Genomic DNA, 24,096 nt, shown 5'->3' with positions numbered 1-24,096 from the left:
CCAAGACACACCACACTGGGCAGACCGCCACGGTTCTGTGCCCCTCAGGATCTAGGCAAAGGTTGGCAGCACTGGCCCTGGAACCAGAGCTCAAGCACAGGAGACCAGGAAGCTGAAGTCTGAGCCTCCTTGTTCCAGACCTAGCCATGCAGAGCGGACAAGCAGCTCTTGGCTACCGCTGTGCACCGGGTCTTAGTTGTGGCAGGTGGGCACCTTAGTTTCGGCTCACCAGCTCCTTAGTCACGGCACGCAGGCTCCTTAGCTGTGACATGTGAACTCTCAGTTGCAGCATGCATGTGGGATCTAGTACCCTGACCAGGGATCGAACCTGGGCCCCCTGCACTGGGGGCGCGGAGTCTGGATAAGACTTCTTGCGCCACCAAGGAAGTCCCAGGATGAATAATTTTTAACTGAATCAATGTAATGGAAAGACTAAGTAAATTATAGCACAGGCAGAATGCAGTTATGGCAAAATTTGGGGGGAGTATGCATGGAAGACTGAAGTTTGGGCAACTCTGCCCTAGATTGTGGCTACCTCTGGGGCCAGAGAAGAAAATTTTTGGAACAGCCTGGAAGCTGAGCCTCCTGGCTCAAGGCTGCTCTGCCTAGGAAACCCTACCCTGTTCCTGCATTGTCCTCACCGCAGCCAAACCGTCTCTGCACTGTGGGAACCAGCGCTTTTTATGGGCAATGTCATCTTCAAAGTGCTTTCGGCTTGTTAGTCGGCTGTGATTCACACCAAGCTGACTTAAGATCCCACATAGCCCTACAGAGGAGGGCTGATGTCAGTGGCATCGGGAACACCCTGCCAGGCTGGTGGCCAGACCCCACCCTAGAGACCAGCCTCGGAGAGTATCCTGGCTTCACCCCCACTGTTTTAAAAATAATATTTATCACCTTGGAAGAAAATCCCCAGTCAACTCCTCTAAGTATTTATTTATTTATGTATGTATTTACATTTTTTGGCCGCTCTGCACAGCATGTGGGATGTTAGTTCCCCGACCAGGGATCGAACCTGTGCCCCCTGCATTGGAATCGCGGAGTCTTAACCACTGGACAGCCAGGGAAGTCCCTTCACCCCTTTAAAGCATCTCTGGGAGCCTCAGTTTTTTTCACCTATGAAATGCGGGTGATAGTAAGGTTGTTGGGGGCCCTCAACATATCAAGCGTCTGGTGTGGGACAGCTGCTCCATAAACATTGCCTCCTTTCATAGCCAGACGCCACTTCCTCCATGGGGCATTTCGGGGTTCCTCATCATCCCCCCTCTAACTTCCAGAACATTCCATATGTTCTTCTCTTTTAACACCGATCAGTTCTCTGTTTTGTTTTAATTGCATCAGTTCTCTGTTGTAATTAACTCCCTGAGCTTGGGGCTTTTGTCAAAGGTATCATTATATCTCTCTGGGGAGGAAGCCCAGGGCCTGGCGAGAAGTTCCATAAATGTTTGTGTGCCTGAGAGGCAGCAGGGCGGCGGGCGTAGTGAAAAAGAACAAGGGCCCTAGAGCCCGCTCTGTGGGTGCAGTCCCAGTTCTGTCATTCACTAGCTATGTGATCTTAGGCAAGTCACTTACCTCTTCATGCCTGTAAGATGGAAATCATTGATAATAGCACCTACATCATAAGGTTGAGGATTAGATAAGTTAATGTGCGTAGGACAGAAGCTGCCACATGTTAGGAGTTTTATGGCTGTTGGCTATTATTATACCAGCATCTCACAAAGGACCTTTTTCCTGGTGTGACCTCCACAAATATTTGTGGGGTTTTTTGTTTGTTTTTTGCGGGGGGGAAGGTTTTTTGGCTGCGCTGCATGGCATGCAGGACCTTAGTTCCCTGATCAGGGTTTGAACCCAGGCCCTTGGCAGTGAAAGCATGGAGTCCTAACCACTGGACCATCAGGGAATTCCCCATAAATATTTGTTAAGCTGAACTGAAAAGACTGTATCCTCACCTCTCATTATATACTCGGCAGGTTTCTGAAATTCTCTCATTCCTAATTCATTCTCTGGAGTGAAGACATTGTGCCTTATTAAAATGCAAATGTTGTCCTCTTCAAATGTTATGTGAACACTTTCTGTGTAAAAGGCTTTGCGCAGGAATACCCTCTGTGGTCTTATAAGGAAAATGAGGATGCTCTCCAAAGCATATTGTTAAGTGCAAAAAGCAAAATATAAAACCCTGAGTCTAGTATGCTACCATTTAAGGAGAAAACAAAAGCTAGGGAGAGGGGTATACATAGGAAGAGAGGACTTACCTATGCAGTCACAGACCATCTTCAGGAGACCCAGGAAATTGGTCTCAGGGAGGTCTCCAGGGAGGGGATTTTGGTGGCGAGGATGGGGGTGAGAGGGGGACTTCCTTTTTATTGTATGACACTTTTTCAAAATGTATATATTTTTTATTATGGTAAAATATACATAACATAAATGTTATCATTTTTAGCATACAATTCAGTAGCATTAAGTACATTCATGGTGCTATGTAATTCTCACCACTATTTAAGAGCTTTTTCATCATTCCAAAGAGAAACTATACTCATTAAACTCTTAACTCCCTGGGACTTCCCTGGTGGTCCAGCAGTTAAGACTCCACGTTCCCAATGCGGGGGGCCTGAGTTCGATCCCTGGTTGGGGAACTACATCACACATGCATGCTGCAACTAAGAGTCCGCATGTAGCAACTAAGAAGCCCGCATGCTGCAACTAAGACCTGGCGCAGCCAAAATAAATAAATAAATAAATATAAAAAAAAATAAAGAGCAAAAGTGTTAATTTAAAAAATAAATAAATAAACACGAACTCCTCATTCTTTCCTCCCCTCCAGCCCCTGGTAACCTTTATTCTATTACACTTTCTCTATTTATGAATCTGTCTATTCTAGTACCTTATGTAAGTAGAATCATATAATAGTTGTCTTTTTGGGTCTGGTTTATTTCACTTAGCATAATGTCTTCAAGATTCCTCCATGTTGTAGCATGTTTTGGTACTTCATTCTTTTTTACGGCTGAATAATGTTCAGTCATATATTATCACATACAGCCATATTTATCACATCTTAGTTATGCATTCATCTATTGGTAGACACTTGGGTTGTTGCCACTTTTGGCTATTGTGAATAATGCTGCTATGAACATTCATGTATAAGTATCTGTTTAAGTACCTGTTTTCAAACCTTTTGGATATATACCTAGGGGAGGAATTGCTGGATCATATGGTAATTCTATGATTAATTTTTTGAGGAATCATCATACTGTTTTCCATAGTGGCTACATCACTTTACATTTCCATCAGCAGTGCACAAGGATTCCAATTTGTCCACATCTTTCTGCATATACTTTGATAGATTTTAATTTGTTATGATATCAAAGTATTACCTATTCAAATCAGAAATAAACATTTTAAAAAAGACATTGTGCTTTTTAAAAAAGACAAAGGACAAGACAACAACAATAAAACCAAAAGCAGCCCTGATATTCAGAAGGACTGCATGACTCAGAATCCAGAGGGTTGAATTTTAGTCTCTGCATTTAATCGGCAGCATTGCTACACCCCTCTTTGGGACTTGGTTTCCTTGGGGGTCAAATAAAAGCATTGGATTAGGTACCCCTGAGTTCCCTTCCTGCTCTATGAGCTGAGGATCCCACATACATAGGTTCCAAGAGAAGTGTGGACAACGCCCCCCTGTAGGTAGATTCTCCATGTGTATCTCCCACCGCCCTTGCCTGATGGCTTCCACTGGCTTAGGCGCTGCAGGAGACTTGGTGGATGGGGTGAGAGCAGTGGGGGTCTTTATTGCTTGGCTCCCTCCTTGCATTGCCATCTCTGTGAATACAGCTCCTGCCAGGCACACCCTCACTGGGCTCCTGAGACGTAGTTTCCTTCCCTTGTGTCTTTAGGCCTAGACGTGGTGTATTCATTTTCCAGGGCTGCCATGACAAAGTACCACAAACTGGGGGGCTTAAACAACTGAAACATATTGTCTCATAGCTCTGGAGGCTAGAAGTCTGGGACTAAGGTATCGGCAGGGTTGGTTTCTTCTGAGGTCTGAGAGTGGCATCTGTTCCATGCTTCTCTCCTAGTTTCTGGTGGTTTGCTGGCCATTTTTGGTGTCTCTTGGTTTGTAGAAGCATCGCTCTGATCTCTGCCTTCATCTTCATATGGCGTTCTCTCTAGATGTGTCTGTGTCCAAATATCCCCCTCTTCTAAGGACACTAGTCATATTGGATTATGATGTCCTAATGACCTCTTTTAATTTGATTATCTATGCAAAGACCCCAACTCCAAATAAGGTCACATTCTGAGGCACTGGGGGTTAGAAATCCAACATACCTTTTTTTGGTGGCGGGGGGCAGGATACAATTCAGCCCATAATAGGTGCCTCCTTTTCCCGTGTTGGTTTTCCAAGTCCTGTCCACACCGTCATTCAGTTTCTCGCCATTCCAGTTGAGCATGTCTTCTATGTCTTGCAGGGACCCATCAAGCCTTAGCACTCTGGTCATTTGCTTTTGTCTATTTTTCAAAAAAATAGCCCTGATCTTTGTTTCCTGGTGTCGCTGTTGGAGAATTTCACGGCTGCCTGACACCCCTGTTCTCTGTGTGGTACACCCCTGTTCTCTGTGTGGTACACCTTGGCCTTGTCCCTGGGAGCTTGAGGCAGGTGGAGGGAAAGGACGTCTGTGTGTGTAGGAGGAGAGGGTTCACAATATGGCCCATCTGCTTTAAAGTTCCTCTCAAAGCAGGCTCCTTAAGGAAGAAGTAATGGTTAAGTGTGTCCAGGTAGGTAAAGGAACTAGGAATTTCATCCCCCCAAAGTCCCAAACCCTTGAAGGATCCACCTGGGGGTGTTCAGCATAAAGAAGCCATGGAGGGAAGATGATAAATCTTCAAACACCTGAGGAGCCCACATGGGGATAGTGATGAAGTCAATCTGTCTATTTCTATAGAGAGACGGATACATGACCCAATATAAGTAAGAGATTTCTGAGAAACGTGTTCAAATGTAATGGCTTCCATGTGAGTCATAAGCCCTTCAATCACGGGAAGTATTCAAATAGAGGCTGAATGGTGATTCTTGCCTTGGTTAGAAGCCCGGGCTGGCAATCTCTCTGGCCTCTTCCTACTGGGAAATGCTGTGATTGTAGAAATGGAACTTGGAGTTCCCTTCAGCTTGCTCTGCTCCCTGAAGATAGAATGCTCAGATATGGGGTCTTCCCTGGTGGTCCAGTGGTTAAGAATCCACCTGCCAACGCAGGGGACGCGGGTTTGATCCCTGGTTGGGGAACTAGGATCCCACATGCCATGGGGCAACTAAGCCCGCGCGCACTCTGGAGCCCACGTGCGCCAGAACTAGAGAGAAGGCTGCGCGCCACAACGAAAGATCCCACCTGCCGCAGCTAAGACCTGATGCAGCCAAATAAATAAATAAATATGAAAAAAAGAATGCTCAGATCTGCAAAGCTGCACACTGCTTTCAGCTACAGGAGCTCCTAAGAAGGTAGAAAAACTCAAACTTTCCAGAGCAGGTGCCCCAGAGGTTGTCTTACTGCCCAAATAGGTGGTTACGAAAGCTGAGACAAGCCTTAGCCAGCGTCCAGTGCCCACACCCGCGTATGGCTCCAGGAGGCTATAAAAACCACACTCCTTGGAAACTGGGACAGACTCCAGCCATCAGCTTTGATCTGAACCCTGGGGGTGGCTGGGCCAGGAACCGGTTCCTCTGCTCCTTGGATGCTGGGCTTCCTGCATCCTGTGTGGCCTCCTCTAATTTCAAAGTAACTTGAAGAATCTTGGGTCTTCGTTGCTCTGGCAGAGCTGACTTGTCATTGTCAGCTCACCTCTGGTCACGCCTCCCCATCAATCAATACCATTTGCCACCGTGGGCTTGGCAGGTGGAGATGAAAGTGGGAGTAGTTTTTCATCAATTACAACAACAAAAAGATTAAGGAGAGTAGATTTGCAGATTAAAAACAAAAATCACAACTCATATAAGTTACATAAGGATTTCAAAATCAGAAGCTTATGCTTAAAGCCAGAGAGTATTAGAAAGAACATCAACAAAATTAATCAAAATCTGTTTCTTTGAGCGAATTGTTTGGCAAGGCTGTTATAATATTTGAATCCTGCTAGACAAAAATCTTTACTTTCTTAAAGGGTCTTTAAATGTAACTTACTAAGTCTTTGAATAACTGAGAATGTGATGCATTAAAGCATTGCTTTATTGTTGTTTCTATAAAAAAATAATAACTCTGGTCCTCATATGTGTGCAAATGATAATCATTCCCTCATGGCTTCCCTTCTTCGCTTCAGGAGCCTCTAGCTCACCCAGAATCATGAATCGTGCTCAGATCATGCCCAGAATGTCAAGCATGGTCTTGTGGGTGTCATGGTACAAAATAAGAAAAAGGAAGAGGCGTCACTTCTCAATGCCCAGTAATACAAAACCATACAATCTGTTTTGAATTTTTCAGTGGGGAGAAGCTATGTAGGCCGGTCCTACAGAGTGGACCAGGGTCATGAGAGAGAGAGATGGGGGCTCCGAGCAGGCCTCTCCGAGGAGGGAAGCGTTGAGCTGAGACCTGATTGACACATGGGAGTCAGGCTTGAAATGCTTTGGGGGCTGAGCATTCCGGGTGGAAGGAACTGTAAGGCGGTTTAGTAAGTCCTGCCAAGTGAGTTATTTAAGACGTGAATGTTGACATATTTGAATAGACATCATTCATTCACCAAATATTTAGTATTATCCATCATGTGCCAGGAACTGTTGAAGACACTTGGACGACGTTAGGCTGGAGCATCCTTTGCGGAGGCAGCAAGAACATTGCACAACAGTCCTGGTGTCCTTTGCTCCTGCTGCTCTGCCCTGTCTCCTGGGGTGTGTAGCTCAGCCGCCTCCCGAGAGCTGGCCTGCCTACTCCCCCAAGGGTGGTGAAAGAGGCTTGCCCCAGGACTTGGCCTGTAGTTTTCCAGTGATGAACAAATCTCCTGATTCTGGCGTTCAGGATTAGGAAGCCCATTTTCTGGCAAATAGAAGTCACCTTCTCCATTATCATTTCTTTTTTTTCTTAATAAATGTATTTATTTATTTTTGGCTGCGTTGGGTCTTCGTTGCTGTGCGTGGGCTTTCTCTAATTGCGGCGAGCGGGGGCTACTCTTTGCTGTGGAGCACGGGCTCTAGGCGCGCGGGCTTCAGTAGTTGTAGCACGTGGGCTCAGTAGTTGTGGCTCATGGGCTCTAGAGCGCAGACTCAGTAGTTGTGGCACTTGGGCTTAGTTGCTCCGCGGCCTGTGGGATCCTCCCGGACCAGGGATCAAACCTGTGTCCCCCGCATTGGCAGGCAGATTCTTAACCACTGTGCCACCAGGGAAGTACCTCCATTATCACTTCTTACAAAGGAAAAAGTAATATACTGACCTCCATCTGCCTGATTTCTCTTTCTTTCTCTTAAGGTGGGGGTAGGGAGGTACTGGGCTCCCCTACCAAAAGTAGGCAAGACACTTGAATTCTAGTGTGGAGAGACAAAAAAAACAAGTAAAGAAATAAAGAAGATCATCTCAGAAAGAGAGAAACACTATGAAGAAAATAAAGCAGAATGATGTGAGAGTGAGAGAGATGGAGCAAGCGAGGGCTGGGGCACTGGGCAGGTCTCTCTGAAGAGGGGAGCTTTGAGCTGAGATCTGATTGACACATAGGAGCCAGGCTTGACAAGATCTGGGGGCTGAGCATTCCAGGCAGAGGGAACTGTAAGTGCAAAAGCCCTGAGGTGAGACCATGAGGTGTGTTGGGATGATTCACAGACACCAGAGTTCTGTAGGCCAAGTTAAAAGTTTGGATTTTGTTCAACTTGTAATGGGAAGCCATTGGAGGATTTTATGTAAGGGAGTGACATGAGCTTATATTTTGATTTCAAAATGTAAAAAAAAAAAAAACTACTTCCTAGAGGCATAATTTACATACCATAAAATTACTTAAGTGCACAGCGGATGAATTTTGATGAAAAAGTTCCATTTCAATATAAGTGTTTCTCACTTAGTCTGACTTTCAGCATCTCTTCCTGAGGTTATTCACAGACTTAAGCTACAAGCATCTGAGCACCATTGTGGACCCCAGCCTCACCTGGGGATGTGGCAAGAGCCCCAAGAAGAAGGCAGTGATGCTTTGAGGGATATGGGACCCTGGGCGCTGGGATTTTTCGCCTCTCCAGGGCGTTTCAAGTCCTATGGAAGTATCAGAGAACCCCCCATAAAAAGAAACCACTGAGACCTTGGACAAGGATATTGGCAGCAACCACAGGAAACTGGGGGTCAGAGACCCCTCCCCCCATTTTCTGGCATCAGTAGGCCTCCCTGGTTCTGATGGGTCTCTCTGAGGTTGGGGTGTGGTAAAGTGGGTGATGGGGGGTACCTAACACTGATGGATGGCATTTCCTACCAGTTCAGTGAAATGTGCAGGTTGGGGTCGAATAAGGTGGGGAGTAGAGGAAAACTGGAGTTGAAATTAGTTTCTGCAAACTGTGAAATGGGGATAATAATATTACCTCTCTCATAGAGTTATTATGAGGATTAAGTGAGATAAAAATACAAGTAAATATTTTAGAGTCTGGCACATAGTAAGTGTTCAACAGATGTTAGCTCCTATTATTATTATTATTTAGCTTTTCCCTGTCTGCTGACCAAAGGTTAGCCGTTTCTGTTCTGTGTAAGTGACATGCTGTGAAGTGGCTTTGCCCGTGAGTCTTCTCATTTCACATGTGTGAAATGGGCTGACAGAGGAGACCCACATGAACGGCCTCACCTTCACGGCCCCCAGCAGACGCCTCCCAGAGTTACCAGGGAGTCATGTGATGAAAGACTGAAGGACGGAGCATCCGGGAGGGCTGCTTGTGAACCGTTCTCACAGAGCCAGGCTCTGTGCCGTCTGCTCTGCCCCAGTGGTCCCCGGCCCCTACCCCTCCACGGCCTAATGGTCACTCCCTTTAAGTTTGGGGAAACTTAAAGCTGGGGTCCTTTATTGGCAGGTTCTGGGGCAATGGGCGGGGGAGAGGCTGTGGATCTCTGAAGTTCACAGACAGTCCCCACCCTCACACTCCTTTATTTTCAAGTTGTGCGTATGTGTTAATTACAAAAGTAAAGCAAACTCACTATGAAAACAGCCAACACTACAGTGCGTAAAGATGAAGGCAAATATCCTTCTCCAGCTGCTCCCCTGCCCCACTCCACTTCCCAGACGTCAATCCTGTGACTAGACTAGTGGAGGCCACAGGTCCTGGGGGCCCTCTCACCCCGCCTCTGTCTAGGCCTTTAATCCTGAGTTCCAATGTGTGAGAGCCTCCATTCTTTACACCTGCACACCCTCTAGTGTGGGTGCTTTGCATAGGCGAGGTGAGGACACAGAGGTAGAGGCACGTGGCAGGCATGGCCCCTGTAAGTCAGGATCTAAATTCTTGGTCTCTCACCTAGGTCCACCAGACCTTGACTAGTGAGGTTGGTTTTTCTAACCCCAGTGCTGAGAGGATATTTGGAACAAAGCTACCTGCTAAAAAAAGAAAAAAGACACCAACTTTATTACAATAGCAACCCTAACAAGTCAAAAGCAGCCTTTTCAGCTATAGGTAATAATAATAACCTTATAATAACGATGATATTAACCATTTATGGGATCCCTTATTAAGTGCCAGGCATTGCTTCAAGTCCTTTATTTATATTCGTTGGTCTAATTCTCACAACAACATTCCCCAGAAGTAGTACTATTAATCTTAATAGTTAGTAGTACTATTAATCTTTTCGAAACCTGTGTCCCCTGCATTGGCAGGCAGATTCTTAACCACTGTGCCACCAGGGAAGCCCAAATTTAGTCTTTTGACATTATCTCCAGAAGAGATTACAACTAGTCACAGACACTCCCCCCCACCCCCCAGTACGCTTGAAAAAAGATGCTCATTTGTACGGCTGTAATTACAAAATGCAAATATCAAGAATATTCTAGAACCCATCTTTCAAGACCCACCTACAGCATCTGACACGGTTATTTTTCTACTCCTGGCAACACTCTCTTCACTTGGCTTCCTTCTCAGTCTCGTCTGTTGCTTCCCATTCATCTTGTCCCTCAGCCCTAAACGTTTATTTCCAGAAGGCAGCCAGAGCGATTCCTCAGTGCCTTTGCACCTGAATTTCCTCTGCTGGAACACTCTTCCTCAAAACTGACTCCCTTACTTCTTTCAAGTTCTTGCCTGGACGTGACTTTCTCAGTGAGGTCTCTTCCCTACCACCTTATTTAAAACTGCACTCCCTCCAAACTTCTATCCCTCTTCCCTCCTTACCACTTACTACCAAAAGACCTCCCACATGTATTTCTCAGTTAGTGTTTGTCTCCCCCGAAATGGAGGTCAGCTCCAGGAGGGCAGAGGTTTGTCTCATGTTAACTACCATACCTCTGTTGTCTAGAACAGTGCCTGACACATAGTAAACCCTCAAAAATTATCTGAATGAATGTCAAGAAGTTTAATGACTTTTCAATTTTTCGTGTTCGCATTTAAAATTTATAGAGCATCTTACAAAGGGCCATGGACCATTTAAAGGTGAGAATTTAAAACATTTTTTTTTTAAGGAGTCGATACATTTAGTAACTACTGCGGGCATCAACATAACAGCTAAAGTAAGGAGAAGAGCAGGCATTCAAGGCATATTTCTTGAATTAATGACCCTTTGGAGTGTGGTTGACGTGCGCGTAGTCTCCAACGGTGCAGCAGCTTGGTTTAGTGCTAGAAGAAGCCCCAGGGGTGCGCTGGCTCAGACACCGCCACTGTAGACCTGTTAGTTGAGTCGAATCCAACGCGGGTTAAGTTACAGCTGCAAGAGACACGACTCCACCACTGAGACCCAGCTTCAGCCTCAGCCGAGCCTGAAGCCCGACCGCGCAGCCGCAGAACTAGGTGGGCGGGCCTGCGCAGCCGCAGAAAAAGGCTGTGGCCTGGGGTCCAGCTCAGTCCCGCTCAGTTTCCCGTCCAGCCTGGTCCCCCCCACATTCTTCACCGCCGTGGGTGAGGCCAGCTTCGCTGCACCAGTATCGGACCACTAGCCCTCTTCTCCTGAGCTGTCGCCATCATGCTGCTGCCTGTGTTCACCCTGAAACTGCGCCACAAAATCATCCCCCGCATGGTGGCTGTCGGGCGCTACGACGGGACTCACCCGTGCCTGGCGGCCGCTACCCAAGCAGGCAAGGTAACCGCTCCCACACGTTCCCACCCGCACGGGGCCCGGGCCCCTGGAGTCCCCACGACCTCCACCCGCTAGGTTCCTGCAGTCCGGCTCCTCATTCTCAGGCTCCGCCCCCAGCCAAGGTTGCCCGGCAACGGGTTGGTAGCCTTCGTAGCTCTCCGTCCTGCGCACAAATCATGAATAATCACGCAGAACGGCTTTTCTGAGCAGTTAACTTGTCTTCAGGCACTTAGACTCGGACAATGTTGGTGTCTCTCTACAGACAGGGAGCTTACGGAAGAGAAGACCCCAGAGCGGGAATGGCTTGGTCAGGGTTAGCAATAATGGCAGACCCCAGATTAGAGCCCAGGGCCTCTGCTCTTCGCTCTGGAACTCCTACTATCTCAGACTGCCTCTCAGAGCCAAACAACTTTACGGGGGAAAAAAAATCACAAAGACCCTTAACTTAAGTGATTCAAATTGCATTTTCGATCTTTATCCATGTACAGTCGCGTGTCTTCCTATAATTTATTTACTAAGTACCTTTTAGGGGCTTACTGTGTGCCGGGTGCTGGGCAAGGTGTGGGAATCACAGAGACGAAAAAGATATGGTCATTCAGCATTCACCAGACTTACTGGACACCTCCTTCGTGCTAGATCTTGGGGATTCAGAGATAAAGTTGGAGTCCTGACTTTCAGAAAGCTTATAGTCCAGAAGGACAGCAGACAAGGCAAATCAAGATACTGTGTGTTGATGGAGGCATGCCCCAAAAACATGGAATACTATGACGCCAAGCGTAATAACTTCTAACAGGTACAAAGCCTTATTACGTTAATCATCTCAGCATCCTTGCTAAATTGCCAACCGCTGCCGTATAGCACAGGTGTCACAGATTGTGGCTCCGGTACCTAAGTTCATGACCTTGGGCAAGGTACTTAGTATCTACCACATAGGGTTGCTAAGAGGATTAAGTAAGTTACTACTGATACATGTCATGCGCTTGGCATATAGGCAGTGGTCACTAACTGTTAGCTGTTATTTTCTTCTTATTACTCCCACTTTACTGATTAGAAATAATGGTTCACAGAGGTTCAAAGCAATGTTTGAGGCTGTTCAACTGGAAAGCGGTAGAAATGAGATTAGAGTGCATGTTCTCTGACCCAGTGTGGATTTAATAAGCTAACATTTATATAATGATTTATAGTTTTCGAGACACTGCCACCTATGTTGTATGTTTTCTCATATGCCATGCCTTGGGATACATAAGTAAAAAGTAATGATTCATTTTCATTAAGTTGTATAATGGAGGAACGCATTTAGCACAGAGCCTCGTACGTAATAATGTTAGTAGGCACTGACAAATACCAAAAATTCATATTGGTTCTGCTGTAGGTGCATAGCAGCTACATAAGTGGGCTGAAAAGATCCCATTGATATTAGCTCAACCCCTGATTTATTGAGGGCTTGCTATGTGCTGGGCACTGTTCTTAGCTCTGCAGTTACAACGGTGAAGGTGACAGACAAGTCTCATCCCCTTGGAGGTTACTTTGAGAGGGGGAGCCAGATAGTTAACAGAAACACACACACTGTCTCCATGGGAGAAAAACAGAGTAAGGGGTTGGGGGTGATGGGAGATTGCTAATTTAGACAGGGTGATCAGATAGACCTCTGATAACTGTGGGTCAGAGGTTTGAAGCAAATGAGGAAACAAGCCCTGCAGATAGGTGGAGTAAGTGTATCAGCAAGTACAAAGGCTCTGAGGTAGAGATATACTTGGTGTGTTCCGGAAACACAAGAAAGTTGCTGGGGCTGGAATGGATTGAGGGAAGCAGTGGGGTAGCCAGCGGCTGGATCATATAGGGCCTTGTAGGCCACGGTAAAGACCTTGGTTTTAATAAAGTGCGTGATGGGATTTGGTTTATGTTTTAGATAAAGGATTACTGGCTGGTGCTGCAACAGAGATGCAGGGAGGGGAGTGTAGGAGTGGAAGCGGGAAGGTCAGGCAGAGGTTTCTATGGACCCGCTTGCATTAGAATGTGACCTAGAGTGGGAGGCAGGGGCACTTGATTCTAAGGCTCTTTCTGGAGATGGGGGGGAAAAAAGGGAGAGAGAGAGAAGTTCCTATGTCCTGTGTAATTGGACACTTTATATTCAGAACTTCAAAAACAAATCTGAAAAGTTCTGACCTGATCTTTTATCTCTAGACTTAAAGAAAAAATTGGTACTATTTTATGATCCAAATAATACACAAATATATTTTCCTTTAAAAACAGACATTGCAGGTAAGGCTAAAGCCCTCCTTGACTGTCAGGGCCCATGTCTCTAGAAACAGGATTTTGTCATTTTCAGTGGGACTCTGTTGTGAATGGGGGGCTGACTTATTGGGATCTGGTCTCTGAACCTGAGCAAGGATGGTTTAAAAAGGGGTTTCTTGCAGGATGAACATTAGTTCATCGGGGGACATGTTTCCTCTCACCATGGAGTTGGAGGGCCTAGTTGGAATTTATACTGTCAGCAACACCCCCTCAGCCAGAACAGGTCTGTAAACTTCAGCCAGTCCTTTGGCTGAAGGCACTGGGAGTGGTCTATTTGTTGTGTGGCTGAGCCTGAGGGACAGGTGAGTCTCCAGAGCACTGATTGCTGTATGCAGAGAACAGCAGGAGGGGAACTAGGGAGAAACCAGACTCCTGGGGCTATTGCTCTTGACAGCAACCTCCAAACTCTTTTCATCCCAATAACAGTTAACGTGAAGTCCATAGGTTATTTTGCCTCCTGTTCTTTCTCAGCCTAATTACTAGAAGACTCTGTAAGAATTCTTTTGTTCAGAACTGTTATAAAAGGAAGTAAGATGTGGCTGGAGATTACTGGAGCCAGACACCAGGCTTGCATCTTAGCCCTGTCACTTATCAGTGGTGAGACCTTGGGAAAGGGCCTTAACCCCTCTGACCTCCTCTGTATATCAGGAGGACCAAATGTTGTGAGGACCAAATGCAGTAATGTTTATAAAAGCATGTTATAAAGTATTACACAAATGAGAACGTGAACACAATATTCAGTAGCTAAACACATTATCTCTATGTTTCTAACCAATCTTTTAAAAAATATTTTTTGTCGAATAGGTTACCTTGTTTAGATAATAATTTAAAACTAATCCTGCTTGGATTTAAAACCGAGTCCCCTAAAACTGAGTTCCTCTGCTGAGTTTATGATTAACTTCTCTATCCCAGACTTTCCTTTCTTGTTCCGCACCTGTTCCTCCTCAGGATTGAGGATTATCAAAGAAAAGCAGGCATTGTAACCAAGCAGGACCCTATGGGGCCTTCCTGGGACAGACCCCTCCCCTTCATGTCCTCTACCTGCCTCTTGTTTGTAGAAAAGCTTTAGTCTCCCAGGCCTCCCCTGAGTCTCAGAATGCTGGCTCAAGAGTTAATGGTTAGGAATGTGAAGATGGAGAAACAAGCTGTTGAGCTGGGAAACTGGCAACAATTTAGACTCTAAACCAGCCATAAAGAGTCACCGGAATTCCCAACTCCCAGTTCCCTGAAAGCTATAAAAGTCTGACACACAATCCTAAGCTGTTTTTACAGGGAGCAGACTCCTACCAGATGAAAATTGCTGATCACAAGCATGTAGACCCCAGACCGGTTGAAGCCAGAAGATAGGTGATGCTTGAAACTTCAGCTTGATGCCAACCAATCCAGGAATTGTGCACGAGCTGCTCATGCACCCTGCGGACCCCTCCCTCACACTGCCTTTAAAACCTTTGTCTCCTAACTGACAACTTGGAGATGGTCTTAGGACATTAGTGCACCATCTTCCCAGGTTGCTGGCCTCTGAGTAAAGCAAAATTTCCTTTTCCACCAACACTTGCCTCTTGAGTATTGGCCTTTTGAGTAGTGAGCAGCCAAACTGGCCTCGCCTGGTTACAGATTTATACCAAGGGGTGAAATGCTCATTTAAAATTAGCAAATTTTAGAACTGGAAGGGGCTTAAGGCATCTCTAGTGCAGTTTCTCATCCTTTTCTTTTTTTCCATATTGCCTCCCATGGAGCTTTTTTCAGAAAATGAAAGTTTCCCTAATGAAATTTTCATACCACAGATGTACAGTATATCTGTTTTTATAAAGACCCTTTGGAGGCTACAAGCCATTCTAATGTCTAAGATCCCCCCCAACCCCAAACCCAACTACCTGTCCTGAGAGCAGTATCACCCCTCTTGAGAATGCATTTTTTAGTCTAAACCTCCTTTTACAGAAGCCCAAGGAAACTTAAAGATTTGTAGGGATACTCAGATGATTATATTTATGATAGTTGAAACTGCTAAATTAATTAACTTTGAGCTAATTATTTAATTCTGTCTTACTAGTATAGACTATGAAAGCCTTCAAGAAGCTTGCTTTGTGTGACGCAGTTTAGGTTTTTAAGACAAATTTACTACCTACCAGACCTTAAAACTACCAGTTTTAAGGGTTAGGAAGTGAATTAGTTAGGTGCTTGGATGGAAGATACTAAAGGAAGTGTTTTTTATTCTGTTTTCTCTGATCTTCGTGTGTAGCAATCACATTGTAGCTGGTAGCAGCTTCCTGTAGGTTGACCAGGAAAATGATGGTTTATAAGAGTGCTTTATCACTCTACTGGTGGGTAGTATATAAGCTGCCCTGGGAAGCAACAACTAGATCTTGGCCATTACCTTGTTCTTTATAAGGCTAAGAACCGCTGGGTTTCCACAATTTGCAGTGATTGAAGGCCAGCCATGCACAGAACTGTGTATGGGTGTTTTAAGTTTTGTAGATGATTAAAGTCACTTCTTGTTAATGTTGATATCTGTTAACAGCCTGAGTCTTTTTTAAAAAGATGTATGTTAATTTTACATTTTTGATATTTTAAGGGGATGTAATTAACTGTTTTTCTTTTAGGTTTTTATTCACAACCCTCATGCCCGGAGCCAGCATTTCAGTGCCTCCAGGGTCCTCCAGAGCCCCCTGGAGTCTGATGTTTCGCTTCTCAACATTAACCAGGCAGTCAGCTGCCTGGCTGCAGGAGTACTGAACCCTGAACTCGGCTATGATGCTCTTTTAGTGGGGACACAGACTAATCTTCTGGCTTATGATGTCTACAATAATTCAGATTTGTTCTACAGAGAGGCAAGTATACCCCTTTATAACCATAAAACTTCCATTACCCATTAGTGTCCACTTTTTCTTTTTTATGATTAAAAGAGATCAGACATTTATTTTGGTTTTTTATGTGGTTGTTGTAGTGTAGTTAAAAAACATGCGGATTTTGCCATTTACATCTCCTTTGTGTACTTGACACTTATTTATTTGGTCATGGTTGGTAACCACTTTTTGACACTCCAGCTTATCTCTCAGGAGGTATATCTGTGCTACTACCATCTGTCAAGATTTGCCATTGAGAATTCTGCCAACAGCCAGGGAGCCAGCAAACAGGTCTCCTGGTGGCTTTGCATTAAAGTTTAGTATAGTAGTTTCTAGGAGAAGCACTTACTGTAGCCTGCCATCTACAGGCAACTTTAATACTCAGATAATCCAAATTTATTATAGAAAAGATATAGAAGCAAAATAAAATAATTATGCATGGTTTCTTCATTTGGAAATAGCATTTAACTCTTGAATTGATTTATCCCGACTTTTTACTAAGTATTTGTGAGTGAATTTTTTTTTTTTTTTACAAAATGGGATCATACCTTTTACTTTTTTCTATAATAGCTTTATTAAGATATAATTCATATACCATACAATTCACCTATTTAAAGTATACAATTCAGTGGTTTATTCAGAGATTTGTGTAACTACACCACAATCAATTATAGAACATTTTCATTATTCCAGAAAGAAACCCATACCCATTAGTAGTCACTCCCCATTTTCCCCCAACCTCTCATCCTTAAGCAACCACCAGTCTACTTTCTATCTCCATAGATTTGCCTATTCTGGACATTTTCTTTTATAAATTTATTTATTTTATTTATTTATTTTTGGCTGTGTTGGGTCTTTGTTGTTGCGCGCAGGCTTTTCTCTAGTTGTGGGGAAGGGGGGATACTCTTCGTTGCGGTGCGTGGGCTTCTCATTGCAGTGGCTTCTCTTGTTGTGGAGCACGGGCTCTAGGCGCACGGGCTTCAGTAGTTGTGGTGCGCAGGCTCAGTAATTGTGACGCACGGGTTTAGTTGCTCCGCGGCATGTGGGATCTTCCCGGACCAGGGCTCAAACCCGTGTCCCCTGCATTGACAGGCAGATTCTTAACCACTGCGCCACCAGGGAAGCCCTATTCTGGACATTTTGTTACATGTATCATACTTCATTCTTTTTATGGCTGAGTAATTTTCCATTGTATGTATAAACAACATTTTATTTATCCATTCATCAGTTAATAGACATTTGGGTTGTTTCTACTCCCTGGATATTACATGTGGCCTTTTTATTCAGAAATATATGTATTGTATTGAACTTTATCTTGAAGTTTATATTGTGTTCAGCTTTATATTGAAGTTACTATATATCTATGCTTTATTCTTATTGGCTCTATAGTATTTCATTGTGTTAAAATATATCATAATTTGTTTAACCCTTTCCATATTGTTTCATATTTATGTTATTTCCATAGTTTCTCTATTACAATTGATAATTTCATAAGCATATATCTTTGCCAACTTCTCTGATTATTTCCTAAGGGTAAGTTCTTAGAAATGCAGTTTTTTTCCTTTGGTATTTTTTTATTGAGGTAAAATGTACATACAGTGAGATACACAAACCTTAAGTGTGCAGTTCAATGCGTTTTGATCCCTGTAATCAACACCCCCCAATAAAAATATATTGGGGGTGTTATGGAAGCATCTTATGGAAAAACCGGAACAAACAACTTTTTGGCCAACCCAGTAGAACATTTTCATCACTTCAGAAAATTTTGTTGTGCCCTATTCCAGTCAATTCCTATTCCCTATAGATATTCACTGTTTTGATTTCTGTCACCTTAGGTTAGTTTTCCCTGTTCTTGAACTTCATACAAATGGAATCATACAGAATGTACTCTTTGGTGTCTGGCTTCTTTCACTTAACATCTGTGAGAGTCATACTTGTTGCATTTAGCAGTAGTTCTTTTTTTTTTTTAATATTTATTTATTGTGGCTGCGCTGGGTCTTAGTTGTAGCACGTGGGCTCTTAGTTGCAGCATGTGGGCTCTTAGTTGCAGCATGCTGACTCTTAGTTGCTACATGCGTGTGTGCTATAGTTCCCCAAGCAGGGATCGAACCCGGGCCCCCTGCATTGGGAGCATGGCGTCTTACCCACTCGACAACCAGGGAAGTCCCTAGCAGTAGTTCTTTTTTGTTGCCGAATAGTAATTCCATTGTGTGAATATGCCACAATTTATTTATTCTTCTGATGATGGACATGTGGGATGGACATTCGGGTTGTTTCCAGTTTGGGGCAATTATGGATAAAATTTCTGTAAACATTTTTGTCCTAGTCTTTTTGTGGACATATGTTTTAGTTCATCTTAGGTAAATACCTAGGAGTAGTTGTACCGTTTTACACTTCCATCAGCAATGTGTGAGAGTTGCAGTTGCTCCACATTTCTTGTCAGCATTTGGTGTTGCCAGTCTTTGTAATTTGAGTCATTTTAGTAGGTGTGAAGTGGTATCTTACTGTGGTTTCATTTTGCATTTTCCTTGTGACCAGTGATGTAGAACACTTTTTCTTGTGCTTATTTTTTATTTGTATGTCTTCTTTTGTGACTCATCTAAGTCTTTTGCCTATTTTTTATTGGTAGTTTGGGTGTATTATTGATTCGTAGATGGTCTTTGGATATACTGGGTACAAGTTCTCTGTTAGATTCATGTAAAATAAATATTTTCTCTCAATACATGGCTTATTCCAATAGGTAGGTATCTTTTGATGAGCAAAAGTTTTCAATTTTGATGAAGTCTTGCTGATCTATTTTTTCTTTAATGGTTAGTGCTCTTTCTGTCCTAAGAAATCTTTGCCTATTTCAGTGTGACAAAGATACTGTTGCATTTTTGTATAAGACTGAAATTGAGTTTAGGACTGTATTAGGATTCTCCAGAGAAACAGAACCAATAGGATGTGTATATATGTAGAGAGAGGGAGTGGAGATGGATTTATTTTAAGGAATTGGCTCATGCAGTTGTGGAGGCTGGCAAGTCCAAAATTTGCAGGGTATACCAGCAGGCTAGAGACAGAGGAAAGAACTGATGTTGAAGCTCAAGTCCAAAGGCAGTCTGGTGGCAGGATCCTTCCTTCCTCAAGGGAGGTCAGTCTTTTTTCTATTTAGGCCTTCACCTGATTGGATGAGGCCCACCCACATTCTACAGGGTAATGTGCTTTACTCAGAGTCTACTGATTTAAATGTTAATCTCATCTAAAAAATACTTACACAGAAACGTCTAGAATAATGTTTGACCAAATATCTGGGTACCATGGCCTTGCCAAGTTGACACATAAAACTAATGATCACAAGAATTCAGCTTTACAACTGCTGAGTTAAAAACCTTTTTTAAGTGAAATTTTTGTTAGATATTGCTAAACTGCTCTCTAGAAAGACTACTGTTTTCCCACCTCCCCCTCAGAATATGAGAGTGCTTGTTTTATCACACCCTAACGAACAATAGGTTTCATCTTTGCTAATCTGAAAAGTGAAAAATGATGTATTGTAGAATAAACATTTTTTCATACTTGTTGGCTATTTGTATTTCTTCTCTTGTGAATTTCCTGTTTATTTTATTTATTTATTTTTGCTTGGGGTGTGTTTACCCATTTCTTATTTATTTACTTTGTATTAACTCTCTTATTAATGAGAAATATTAACTCTTTGTCCTACATATTGCAGTTATTTTTCCCAGTTTATTTTTTTTACCTTTTAACTTGACTGATTGATTGACCAGTTAGTAGTTTTGCCTTCTTATGAATTCTTTTCTCTCTTTTATAGCCAATCTATTTTTTATAGTTTTCCTACTTAAAGATTATGTAAGTAAGGACTATTTTCCTATACAATAAACAGTGCTTACAAAGATGTCCTCAAATCTTCCAAAAATAAATTAAATTGTGCTTATGTACTTTATTCAGGAAGTCAAGACATTTATTAGTTCTGGATGGTGGGTCTATAGGTGTTTGTAGTTTTTAGTACTTTACAATTTACGATTAAAAAGAGCAGTAGTAAGAGAACTGAGTAATAAGTATTAAAAAGATTTCCATCTAAAATAGTTAAAATAGGTTACAAAAGTTTGGGTGTTTAAAGGCATGTCTTGATTCTCTGGGGAATTTGGCCTTTAGAACCTGGTGTTCCAAGAGAGCCTGGGATTTTGTAGCAGGTTGTTGTAGCAGGTTAATGTGAGAGACCAAGGGCCTGAGTGTATCCTGGGTCTGTGCTCATCCTTGCATGAGCACGCATAAGCCACAGACACGGTCCTCAGTGGACAGCCCTGGCCTGCCTTTCAGGAGACCATGTGGCTTCTCAGAAATGATGACAGACGACTTTGAGTATCTAAATAAAAAGAGAGATATATGTTACCTCCAGTGTGCCCGTGCAGCATTGTTTGAGAGTTTCTGTCTTTTTTCCCTTCTTAGGTAGCAGATGGGGCCAATGCAATTGTGCTGGGGACATTGGGAGACATTTCCTCTCCTCTTGCAATTATTGGTGGAAATTGTGCTCTGCAGGGTTTCGATCATGAAGGAAATGATCTCTTTTGGACGGTATGAAGAACAAAATACTCTCTTTAGTACTCTTAAACGGTTTTACTTTTTTTTTTTTTTTTTAAATATTTATTTATTTATTTTTGGCTGCGCTGGGTCCCCATTGCTGCGCGAGGGCTCTCTCCAGTTGCGGCGAGCGGGGGGGGGGGCTACTCTTCGTTGCGGTGCGCAGGCCTCTCATCGCGGTGGCCTCTCCTGTTGCGGAGCACGGGCTCCAGGCACGAGGCTTCAGTAGTTGCAGCACTTTGGGCTCAATAGTTGTGGCTCGCGGGCTTTGGAGCACAGGCTCAGTAGTTGTGGTGCACTCGGTTGGTGGCTCTGCGGCATGTGGGATCTTCCCGGACCAGGGCTCGAACCTGAGTCCCCTGCCTTGGCAGGCGGACTCTCAACCACTGTGCCACCAGGGAAGCCCCGTTTTTACTTTTAATGTTCTTTAGGTCTTGTTTGTTTTTTACCACTAACTGTAATGAATAATAGAAACAAAATAGAACAATGTTTATAATTCTGTACATTAAAAAAAGGATATGAGTAATTGGAGTTTTAAGTTACTGGTTTGTATCATCCTCTCTTTCATGTAGCTCCTGTGTTTGGATTAAGTGAAAAAAGATGGCATAGTAATGATTTTGGTTTTATTTTCAGGTTACTGGAGATAATGTTCATTCCTTGGCCTTGTGTGACTTTGATGGTGATGGGAAGAAAGAGGTATGTGCGGGAGGAGATACTTCACTTGTGTATACTTCTCAGCTGCGTACATACATTTTCCCATGACGGTGACATTAGTGTTGAGAGAGCTGTTAGCTTCTCACAGTTGATTTTGGTGCTCTGTTGCCTAAGTGATGAGCTAACTGGCCTCATTTGTCTTTCTCCTCTCTTTTCAACAATAATTTACTTGTGTTTGTCTAGTACAGAGATCAAGACCATGATGTTTCAAAGACACCTGACAGGGAGAGAAGGCAGAACATTTGATGGGATCGCAGTCACATTCACAGTCTTATAACTTGATTCCAATGCTTTTAAATCGCACCTAGTTCTCAGTTTTGGCCAACTTTTTCAGGAATCTGAAAGTTTTAGAGATTGGCTCTTAGCCTTTTTAAACTATTCTAATGGTTTCTCTAGAAATTAACTTCTTGAGCAGCCAGTGAAGTACTGTGTTGGGCATTGACTTACCCTCCACTTGTCCAAGGATACTGGGCTCCGGCTTTTGAAACAGGGCTTCCACCTGCAGGCAGACAGACACCAAACCAAGAACATTTTCAGGTGCCTGGTGAAAGAACTTGTTCTGGGTAGGAGGTGCAGCCCACATGGCAGGATGTATAGTAACCACTTTTTCTTCACTGACTGAATCTTGACCTTCTCAGTGGAAGGAAACTTTCTGAGCATCACATTACTGGGAAGTTGGAACTCCTGGGTGGCTGTAGCAACATACGAAGTATCATGAGATTTTTTTGTTTTATTTTTGGAAATTTTGCTGTGTTCACTCGCTGAACTAAATATGTATGATTTTTTTCCTTTCAGCTTCTTGTTGGATCTGAGGATTTTGATATCCGAGTTTTTAAAGAAGATGAGATTGTGGCAGAAATGACAGAAACAGAGGTAAGAAGTGTAAGAAGGTATCAGAATTATGATAACCTTGACAGATTAGCATAGTCAAGTGTAACATTAAAGGAGAGTGCTGGGACATCTTCTCACAACCCAGACAGTTTTAGGGTAAAAACTGTGGGGATTAAACAGAGCTGTGCATTACAGGGAAAGAAGCATTTAAATATCCTTTACCAAGATATATCTTGAAAAGACTGATTAAATAGAGAAAAATTATTGAGCATATAAAGGTATTTCTTTTAATGAGCTAATACATACTACTGATAATAATAGCAACCATTTATTGTGCACCTAAAATATGCACCTGAAATATGCACCTGAAATATGCACCTGAATATGCACCTGAATATGCACCTGAATATGCACCTGAGATATGCACCTGAATGTGCACCTGAATGTGCACCTGAAATATGCACCTGAAATATGCACCTGAAATATGCACCTGAAATATGCACCTGAAATATGCCAGGCACTGAACTTACTCATCCTACAACACCCCTGTTATGAAGGTATTATTAGTTCTCATTTTACAGATGAGGGAACATGTTAAGTTTCTCTGTTAAGTTACTCTCACAAGCTCATGGCTAGTAGGTGGCATGGTCAGGATTTGAAGCTTTGTGCCTTCTCCTCCTCCTCATCATCATGTGTATTAAATGGGGTTGAATATTGAATAAAGTGTGTAAATGAGATTTTTATACTTTTTCTCTTAATTCAAATTAAGTACTTCTTAGGCACATTTCTATAGGTAAACTTAAAAATCAGATGTTAGAGAACTTGACTAGTTTCTTTGTGATTAGAATTACTCATGTAATTGAACCTGAGATGTTTCTTAAAGAGTTTTTTTTTTAAACAGTAAAGATGGGACTTCCCTGGTTACGCAGTGGTTAAGAATCTGCCTGCCAATGCGGGGGACACAGGTTCGAGCCCTGATCCGGGAAGATCCCACATGCCACGGAGCAACTAAGCCCGTGTGCCGTAACTACTGAGCCTGCGCTCTAGAGCCCGTGAGCCACAACTACTGAAGCCCGCGCTCCTAGAGCCCGTGCTCCGCAACAAGAGAAGCACTGCAATGAGAGGCCCGTGCACCGCAACGAAGAGTAGCCCTCGCTCCCCACAGCTAGAGTAAGACCATGCACAGCAACGAAGACCCAACGCAGCCAGAAATAAATAAATAAGTAAAAGTAACAATTTAAAAAACCCCATCTTTAAAAAAAAAACAAACAAAAAAAACAGTGAAGATTACTCTTATCCTTTGTAGTTTTGGTATTCTTAGGATATTTATTTGCTGCTGGTTTTCCAGGATTGGGCAAGATGGAAACAGAAAAAAGAATTAGGATATTCTGAATTAAGGAAGGAGAAAGGGATAAAGGAGCAATGGCTTGTGACCATTTTAAATGGACAGAAAAAAAAAAAAAACAACAACAGAAGGAAGTCTTGGAGATCAAAATGATGAGATTGTGCAAAATTGAATCACGTGGTGTTCGGGAGTCTGTATCAGAAAAGCTTGAGGGCACCAGCCTCAGAACTCACCTTGGCCACTCATCCTCGCTTCTCGCCACTTACAAAGCTGTCTAGGGACA

At 43.3% G+C, this 24,096-nt stretch overlaps 1 protein-coding gene across 3 annotated transcripts in view; it reads left to right on the top strand.

Annotated features, from left to right (window-relative positions):
* The first annotated feature begins 10,936 nt into the window (after nt 1-10,936).
* The window catches only part of BBS2 (Bardet-Biedl syndrome 2), a 32,459-nt gene continuing 19,299 nt past the window's right edge, over nt 10,937-24,096 (top strand). The window contains exons 1-5 of one of the 3 annotated variants that reach the window (XM_007167585.2): nt 10,937-11,213; nt 16,106-16,333; nt 20,792-20,917; nt 21,557-21,619; nt 22,433-22,510. In XM_007167585.2, coding sequence (XP_007167647.2) covers nt 11,097-11,213; nt 16,106-16,333; nt 20,792-20,917; nt 21,557-21,619; nt 22,433-22,510 — 612 coding nt within the window. In that variant the 5' untranslated portion in view covers nt 10,937-11,096. Of the gene's footprint in view, nt 11,214-16,105; nt 16,338-20,791; nt 20,918-21,556; nt 21,620-22,432; nt 22,511-24,096 lie in introns of all 3 variants that reach the window. The other 2 variants (XM_057534628.1, XM_007167586.2) reach the window with 2 other exon arrangements.

This window comes from Balaenoptera acutorostrata, chromosome 19, assembly GCF_949987535.1.
Source record: "Balaenoptera acutorostrata chromosome 19, mBalAcu1.1, whole genome shotgun sequence".
In the NCBI taxonomy this organism is placed as follows: domain Eukaryota; kingdom Metazoa; phylum Chordata; class Mammalia; order Artiodactyla; family Balaenopteridae; genus Balaenoptera; species Balaenoptera acutorostrata.
The sequence above is the reverse complement of the archived record's forward strand: the minus strand, read 5'-3'. Positions and strand labels throughout refer to the sequence as shown.